Genomic DNA, 9,593 nt, shown 5'->3' with positions numbered 1-9,593 from the left:
GCTGAAATATGGATGCCAAGGAATCTGTTTGTAGGGACAGTTTCCACTCGTTCTCTGTTGATGATGAGTGGGGCGTGGTCCTGTCCATGTTTCCTGAAGTCCATAATCAGTTCTTTGGTTTTATGGACATTCAGTGACAGATTGTTCTGTGAACACTAGACAGACAGGTTCTCTACTTCTGCTCTACATGCCATCTCATCCTCTTCGGAGATGAGACCAATCATGGTTGTGTCGTCCGCAAACTTTATGATGGTGTTTGTTGTGTGGCTTGGTGAGCAGTCAAAGGTGTACAAGGCATATAGCAGAGGGCTCAAGACACAACCCTGGGGGGAACCAGTACTGAGTGTAATAGTGGAAGAAAGGTGGGGGCCAAGTCTAACAGACTGTGGTCTGTTTGTCAAAAAGTTCTTAATCCAGGAGCACATGGGGGTGGGGACCTGCAGATTATACAGTTTGGTTATTAGTATATCTGTGATGATAGTGTTAAATGAAGAGCTGTAGTCCACAAAGAGCATCCTCACAGAGCTCTGTTTGTTCTCCAGATGACTCAGCGCTCTATGAAGTATGATGGCTACAGCATCTATAGATCGGTTTGCTCTATAAGCAAACTGATGTTGATCAAAGGAGGGCGGGAGGCAATCTCTGATGTGCTGTGAAACTAGTCGCTCAAAAACCTTCATGATGGAGCTTGTTAACGCTATGGGCCTATAGTCATTAAGAGTGTTTATATTTGTTTTTTTGGGAACGGGGATGATGATTGCAGCCTTCAGGCATTGTGGGATGATGCTATGTGTTAAAGATAGATTGAACAGCTCTTTAAGTATTTCTGCCAACTGGTCAGCACACACTTTAACTACTGCACCAGGAATGCCATCAGGCCCTGCAGCTTTCCTGGGATTTACTGCTCTCAGTGTTTTTCTCACCTCATGCACCCGAAGAGAAAGAGATGCAGTGTCATAGTCCTCATGAGGCAGTATGTCCAGGTTCTTGATGGTCTCAAAGCATGTGAAAAAGCTCTTTAGCTCCTCTGCCAGAGTGCTACTGCTCTCACTGTTTGTTGGGCCCTGGCCTTTATAGTTGGTCAGGGCCTGTATCCCCCTCCACATCTGCTGTGGTTCACTGTCAGTAAAGTGGCCCTTGACCTTCCTCCTATACATCTCCTTAGCATGTTTGATGCCCCTTCTCAGCTCAGCTCTGGCAGTGCTGTTCTGTGAGGTGTCACCTGCTCTAAAAGCCAAGTCACGGGCCCTGATCAGAGTCTGGACTTCGCTGGTCATTCAGTGTTTCCTGTTTGGGAAGGTCCGTATGCGTTTGTCCACAGTGACATTTTCTACACAGGTCTTCATGTAGAAAAGCACAGTCTCTGTGTATAACTCGAAGTCCTGTTGTTTGAAGATACTCCAATCTGTGCAGGCAAAACAATCCTGAAGCTGGGAGAGGGTATTTTCAGGCAGGTATCTAATAGTTTGACTGCTTGGTTTTGTTCTCTTCCTAAGGGGAGTGTAGGCTGGTAGTAAAAGCAGGGTGAAATGGTCTGATTGTCCTAAGTGTGTGTTTTCTGGGAAGATCACAACAAGGGAGCAAACGCTCTTTTCCAGGTCACATGACTAGAAGTGAGAAGGGAGGGAATGGAGCAGTTGACAGCATTCTAAGCTGCTGCCCAATTACCTTTCTCCTAGGGATCCAAGGAAGGATTTTAATTATTTTGCTGGTGTTTTTCATTGCATCTCCAATCGAATCTAAACTGTTGGTGCACTTGGTATTTCTTTTGCCAGCTTTTTCTACTATACCAAATTTGGTTCCATTTCCTTCTGGTTTTAGAGAGTTATCCTGCTGATGGACAGATGGACAGTTTTAGAATCACAGGCTTGTTTACACATTTTTGTTCCAGAATTCCATCGAGCTAGAATGAATCAAAAGAGAGGGGAGGTCAGATAGTAAGGAAGTGACATGATGTAGTACTTTTTATTACACTAGAGGTTCAAGATATGCATACCATTTTGTTGGCCACTGAGAAATTCTTGGGAGACTCTCGAGAATCTTTTTGGACTATACTTATAGTGACCTATACATCTCATACATCTGTTTGTTATTTATTAAGAGCCATGATGGTGCAGTGGTTAGAATGCAGTATTGCAGGCTAACACTGCTCACCCTGCCAGGAGTTCAGTTCTGAATAGCTCAGGATTGACTCAGCCTTCCATCCTTCCAAGGTCAGTCAGATTGTTGGGGGCAATAGGCTGACTCTGTAAACTGCTTAGAGAGGGCTGTAAAGCACTGTGAAGCGATATATAAGTCTAAGGGCTATAGCTATCTGTTATAATATATAATATATCTGACATAACAATGAAATCTAAGCATAAGGAATGAGAAACAGGAAGGATATAACATGAGCAACATGAACATTGTGTTCTATGCATTGTTTACAATATTTATAAAAAAAAGAGGGGGGTTACAGAATAATTTTTGCCTCCTATATCAAGAATGCACAATGTATTGGACCTGTTCAGTGCTTTGGAGTGATCTTCAAAAAGTACTTTGGAGGGTACAGGAGCATGAACAGAACACCTGACTGCAATACACACAAAAAAAGCTGCACCTTTTCCCAGAAAATTGCTATGAAAAGCTGGGGAAAGATGCTTTATAATATTGCCCGTGGGTGCTACATTCACATTCTGAGGCAGCATTTGGAGATAAATCCAAACCATTGCATATCCCTAATGAGCAGTACTTGAAAATAAAACCTCTCTTCTAAATAAAACAATCCTTTCTCTGGAATAATAGGCAGTAGTTCAAAATAAAATTTCCATCTAAATCAGAAAAGCCCTGCCCTGTATAATAAGTGATGCTTCAAAATAAATTTTCTATTATCAGTCAGAGAAACCCCCACACTTCCTGGTCCAGAAGTGGACTAATAAGCAGTTTAAGGTCTTTGACATCAGAAGCAAACCTGCCAAGTACCTCCTAAAAGCCAGACCAAATATTGCCTTCACCTACACATAATAAAATTGTTTTTGCAACTGTGAGGGAGGGACCCATGTGAAAAGGATATTGAACCGGTTTGGTCATATAGAGAGAAATTGTGTTTGTTCCTAGTGAAAGTGAGAAAGAAACACATTTAGTAGAAAGGTTAAACATTTCATTCAAAATAAGATGTAACTTTCTTAACATGTGAAAATAAATGTGAAAGCCAACATGATAGCTAAGGTGTCCATCAAGTCATCTTTTCAGATCCATTCCTAAACCACAAAAGTTCATGTTGACCTTGTTGTCTTTCAGTTGTTCAGTTGTTCTCTTAAAAGCCTTCCTCACAAGCTTCCTCTAGTGGAGATTAAAGAAGATGCACATATAACTTGCCTTGAGTTCTTGGAGAAAAATTGACCTGTAAATCTAACAATAAATATGATACTGTCTTTCTTGGTAAGGCATTTTGCTGATTAAGAAATATATCATGATAGCTGTTGCAGAAAATTAGCACCCACCCCTCTCCTAGAATATTTTGAGTAATATTAAAAAGGCAGAATATTTTATTTCCCTGGATGAGAAATGGAGAAACATGCTCTTGGAAAGCAGCCCTCACCTTCCTTAATAACCAATAGCAGATGTCAGCACTTAAGAGATAAAGAGATAGATAGCTCTATTCATAGGCAAATACCTTCACCCAAGATCCAAAAAAGATAGGATTAGCCCTCAGCCACAATAGGAATTGTCCAAAGTCCCTTCATTGCATCACCCTTCAAACTTCAACCAAATGTAGCTCAAACATCTAGGATTTGTACTTTGCCTATAGAGCCAGTTATGACCCCTACATAACCCCTAATGGCACCATGGGAGTCTGACATCAGCCAATAGAAAACATGTTCTTGCACAAGTACAGGAAGCTCAAGTGCAAAGCCCAAGAGAAGGTATAAAAACCCCTCAGTCTCAACTCCATGTAGTCAGCTGCTCAGAACCCATGTGGTTCTGCTTCATCATTAAACCATCTTTCCAATCAACCTCCAGCCTCCATTTTGTCTCCAGTGCCTTTCTCCCAGCTTGGAACTGAACCAGATGGATAGTTCTTCCAACACTGTATTTCTGGTAACAACTCTGTACACAGAGAGAAGGTGGTTTGTTCTGGGACATCTGTGGCATTTGTAACAAAGATTCAAACTATTTCCTTTTTTCTAGTTCAGTTGTAGAGCTCATTACAGATTTGAAGTTTTATTTCAGATCAGATATTTACAAAATCAGCTACCCAGTCACTCTTAAGATCTTGCTGGGATTCTGTCCGTTCAAGTCAGGATGCAAAGTATCAACAGCTTGTTGAATTATTTTTGGCTTGTGATATCTTTTCATTGATGGCAATATAAAATGCAATGAAAACAAAATAAATGCAAGCCACTTATTGCCATTCAGTATCTCCTACCTCAGACTAGGTGAACCTCATGGAAGGAACAGCCTAGGATTGGTAGCTCTCATCTTAGTGCAACCCTGAAGTAGGGCAGAAGATACACTATTTAATAAGGAGGTCATGTGACCTCCCAAAATGTCAGCCGTATCCTAGCATTTACAGTACATTGAGTCATTTTCAGCAGGCCACAACATAGAACAGAGGCAATGAAATGACACAGTGGATCAGGATTGCTCAAGAAACAGCTTTGGGAACATCACATAAAATACATCTCTTCAAGGCATTTCAAAGCAAATGAATTTATGAAAAATAATGAATATTCCTTCTTAAGGTCTGTTCTCCATGTTATACCTAACATATGCAGTGCATTGTTAATCTAAGAAAGAAGCCCAGAGCACCTTTTTCCAGCTGAATCCATTATGTTCGGTTTTCTCTGCCTGTAGCGTAACAGTTCCACATATAGTACAGGGTTACCTGACTTTTATACCATTGGCATTACACTCACACATTTTACCTCTGTGACTCACATGAATTTCACCTATGAGGTCATAAACTGAAAGATTCAAGCTCTGTGTGCCCAGAATCAATGCAGCACAATCATGGTTGGAGAGAAGAATTTGCACTAGCTTATCTTCTTTTTCTGCAAAAGAAGAAAGGAGGAAAATGTGTCTAACAATTAGACTTGAAGCTAACTTGAAATAAAGCCATTGTACTTGAAGGCAAAATATACCTTGAGCAGTATAGAAACAATACTCTTTCTTCATAAACACCTTGGAAGCTTCTGAAAACAGCCTCTCTAGTGGCAATAATTATGGATAGTACATTAAGCTGGACTAATTTAATATAGAAGGCATGTTTTTAAATGCCATAAAGGCAGTGGTTCCTAAACTGTTTGACCCAGTTACCTATTTCTCAATCTTCACTAATGTCATTACGCATGCACATATAGAAAAATCAGACTGTTGTTTTGCACAAGCCTCTTGGCAACAGCAGGGCGAAATTGTCAACTCACAAATAAGCAATTACAAATTGCTCTGTTACCCCAGGATATGGCCAAATTGTCCTCTTGGGGGGAATTATCCCTGTTTAAGAACCATTGCTTTAGACTGTGTGTCGATACCCCTACACAGTAACACCACGAATCCTTGGATATGATGATCAGCACCTGAGAATGAGATTTCCCCAAAGAAATCTAGTAAAAGACAGGATGAGTTAAACTAAAGCATGAATAATGTTTATGGTTTGGGTGCCATAACTCTACTTCCTGACCTTCTTAAAGGCTCAGGCTGTTCCATTAATGTTATTTAATCCTTTTTTTAATTGTCTGACACACAACACAAAACTAAATGACAAAAAAAAATCTAGTTGGTACTAGCAGATTCCATTAAAATTGACTTTGCTCAGAAGAGACAAAAAGAAAGATGATACAGAAAGACAGGACAAGAAAGAAAGAATTCCGGAAAAAAATAGTTTAGGAGGATTTTCACAAAACTTCGTTGACAGGGGACAACAGTGGCATTGGGTAGGAAAAATAATTAGGTACATTGAATTACCTTCCTGGTAGAAAAGAAAAAAAAGGAAACAGAAACCTGAGATTGGTTAATTGACCCTGATGCTTAAAGAGTTTGCCACTTTGTACAAGGCTGTGACCTCAATATTAAGAAGACTCAAATTGTTTTATTAGTACTATTTGATATGCATTGAAAAGTAAAGTAAAATAAAAGCAAATTTCTGTAATAGAAATTCTGTGTCATTAGACGAATGCAGAATTAAGTCAGTAGGTGATACTTAATGACATCTTACTAAATTTAAATTTAGAGGTGGAAATATACCCAGTAAAGGGGAAAAAATTCATTGGGACTGAAAAAGGTCAGGTTAAAGCCTTGTACGCCAAAGTGAAGGATTATGTTTTCATCTTATTTGTATTTTTTCTACTGACGGATAGATTTGACATGAAGACTATAAAAGTTATACTTTAAGTTGGGCAGATAGACTGCAAGATTTTGAAGGGTGTCAGTGTGATCATTGTGTGTTGATACATGTTTCATAACTGAAGATCCTTCTTAGCTCTTTTTTGATATTATCCAGTGACCTATCACCTGGTTTGTGATGTTAAAGAAATAAAGTCATAGGGCCGGAGGGTTCCACAAGGAAAAGAAAACAAAGAAAGAAGATACTGCATAGCTTAATTCCACACACACACACACACACCCCAGCTGTTGGCTTTCTTTCTGAGGAACAAATCCTGACCTTATTACTCTGTACAACTCTTCACATTAAACAGGACCAGAGAGGGTGTTGCTAGCCTTCATTTGTTGTGTGAGAAGTGAAACCAATCGAAGTACACAGAAAAGGCATAAAGCATGGTACAGAACTGAAAAATCACATCCCCCTTTCTGCATCAGTCCTTCTAACATTAAAAGTTCAACCGGGGAAAGAGGCCAACTGATTACAATATACATATAAATATACTGGAGCCTGTTCACTTAATTCAAGTGTTTGACTACCCTCCAGTGGTCCCTATCAGAATAGCATAGGACAGTTTCCCTGTAAGAAAAGCAAAACTAAAAAGAAGGTGTTAAAAAAAATTCCCTAAAAGCAATTTGTATAATAATGCATGGTATTCAAGCATTGGTCTGAATTAATAACCAAAATATAAAGGACATTTTCAAGCTCATAGTCAATGCCACCTTAGCAGCAGCAGCTGCAGCAAAATACTGGTTGGTGCGATTTAGTATTTAGCAGCAAATTGTTGAATATTCTAAATTGTGGAAAACATGGCAAAATATATGAATGAGAATGAAAGTAAAAAAGGTCAGTAGAGGCATTAAAAAGGATTAGTAGGTAGTGGGCTGTCAGGTAGCAGCTGTCCTTCAGGAAGTTTCAGGCTTTACAGCAGAAACCAGGCTTATTATCATATCAGTAACTGTGAGAGGGATCTTGGAGTCTTAGTGGACAACCAATTAAATATGAGCCAACAGTGTGCAGCGGCAGCCAAAAAAGCCAACACAATCCTAAATTGCATTAACAGAGGGATTCAATAAAGATCACGTGAGGTACTAATATCACTCTATAAAGACTTCATAAGACCACACCTAGAATACTGCATCCACTTTTGGTCACTACACTATAAAAAAGATGTTGAGACTCTAGTCTAGAAAGAGTGAAGAGAAGAGCAATCAAGATGATTAAGGGACTGTAGGCTAAAACATATGAAGAACAGTTACAGGAACTGGGCACGGCTAGTCTAGTGAAGAGAAGGACCAGGGAAGACATGAGAGCAGTGTTCCGATATTTGAGGGACTATGACAGAGGGGAGGGGGTCAACCTACTTTTCACAGTACCTGAAGGCCAGACAAGAAATACTGGATGGAAACTGATCAAGGAGAGATTCAACCTAGAAATAAGGAGATATTTTCTGACAGTGAGAACAATCAACCAATGGAACAGCTTGCCCTCGGAAGTTGTGGGTGCTTCATCACTGGAAGCTTTCAAGAAGAGCCTGGACTGCTCTGTCAGAAATGGTGTATGGTCTCATGCTTAGGCAGGGTTTGGACTAGATAATCTACTGGTCAGAACTTGCTGAATACCACCTCTGCTAGGAGTAGAAATAAGGCTCCTAGGGTTTCCCAAGAAACATCTCAGGACCGGTATGCTGGCAAAGTAAAGTACCTATGTACACAGTCAAGTGAACAGACAATCAGGGTTTCTTGAAAGCAACCATGCCAAGCTTTGCAGAAAATGTGACTGCTGTAGCAGCTCATGATAAGGATTTTCACCTGAGTCAGCATGCTTTGTAAAAGTTTGGCTCAGGTGCTTTGTAAGCAATACTATTCCTTTGTTTTATCTTTTATCCTAAACTAGAAATGGAAAATCCATGATAGAAGAAGGCCTTCAGTTAACAATGCTTTACTGAAGAGTAGGGCATCTCTGCCAGCACTGTCACACACACAAAAATTCCATACTGGATGCCGATTTGAACCTGCCGAACACCCTGGTATTTTCTCTTCCATTCATGTCTCTTTCCCTTGTTCTTTTTAGTTGAGACAATTATGAGCCATAATCAGGAAAAGAAGAAAGAAGGAGCAAAAAATAAAGGAGCTGATCTTTTTAATTGTTTACTAATTTCATTACATTAAAAGGCAAGTTTGGAACAGCAGGCAAAGCACTTCTTCCAGAATTCTTTCCAATTGCTTCTTGGCAAAGGCCATTGGATAGGAATTGTATTCTGTGTAATCAAGTAGTTATGCATATGGAGCTGTGGTGGGATTCAAATATTTTTGGTGGGTGTGGCTTGGTAGGCGCACTTTGCGCGCGTGCACATACTTTGTGTGTTTGTGTGCGCGCATGCCAAATGTGCACTTTGCGCAGGCACAAAGGCGTTCTAACTCACCTCCTGCAAGCCTGCACCATCCCGGTTGCTTCAGCAGCTGCCACGCAGCACTCTTCTGTGCTGCACAAAGCAGCTGTGCTTCAAATTCAGTGGATAAAGGTGAGTATGGGAGCCCAGGTGGGTGGGTGGGTGGGCCCAACAGCAGAGCAGTGGAGAGAACCGGTTCGGTCACCACTGCTCATCGCTGCTACCAGCTCTGTAGAACCAGGCCAAACCGGTAGAATACCACCACTGATATGGAGACTTGCTCCCCAGAATGCATGCATATGTTGCCTCTGTGTGCTTGAGAGAGTTTGGATGCATGTGTTGTGTCTGTTTGTGTATTTGTGGGTGTGGGTGTCCACTGAGAAGCATGGGGCAGACAGTATCTGCTCTATTCTGGGTCATATCACCAGGAAGAAAGAGGGGTGACTTAGAATGGAAGAGCTGGTAGCATTCCAAGCTTCTCCCCAATTATGTCTCCCCCATGGAGCCATGACCAGTTCTGGCCTATTTGTCTTATCTGAAGTTTCTTTTGCCAGTCTCTTCCGCCATAACAAATTTGATACCATCCTACTCTGGTTTAGGACAGTTATCCTGCTAGCAAATGGGTAGACAGAGTCCCTAAAATTCCAAATGCTGTTGGATTGGGAAAAAATAATGAATTAGGGAAATCATGCAGAGTATGGCTTCTGGAATTCCTTCCAACACCATGACCAGCAGTGTCCATAAGCAATAATGTTTTCTTCTATGTAACAAAGTGTTTTGTTATGCCTGTGTGTTTCTGCTCTCACCTTGTACTATGTCTCTGAACGTTTGTGTCATGTA

The 9,593-nt window shown here is 40.6% G+C and overlaps 1 protein-coding gene across 2 annotated transcripts in view; it reads right to left on the bottom strand.

The window, feature by feature from the left end:
* Window positions 1–727: 727 nt before the first annotated feature.
* FAXC (failed axon connections homolog, metaxin like GST domain containing) overlaps window positions 728–9,593 on the bottom strand; it is a 44,603-nt gene continuing 35,737 nt past the window's right edge. Inside the window, exon 6 of one of the 2 annotated variants that reach the window (XM_087913771.1) lies at window positions 728–1,903. In XM_087913771.1, coding sequence (XP_087769897.1) covers window positions 1,818–1,903 — 86 coding nt within the window. In that variant the 3' untranslated portion in view covers window positions 728–1,817. Of the gene's footprint in view, window positions 1,904–3,786; window positions 5,034–9,593 lie in introns of those variants that run through there. The other variant, XM_087913761.1, reaches the window with a different exon arrangement.

The sequence above is a fragment of the Pseudonaja textilis genome, chromosome 1, assembly GCF_049901715.1.
Source record: "Pseudonaja textilis isolate UNSWEBS1 chromosome 1, rPseTex1.2, whole genome shotgun sequence".
NCBI lineage: Eukaryota > Metazoa > Chordata > Lepidosauria > Squamata > Elapidae > Pseudonaja > Pseudonaja textilis.
Note: the sequence above shows the minus strand (reverse complement) of the source record. Positions and strands in the feature narration are given on the sequence as shown.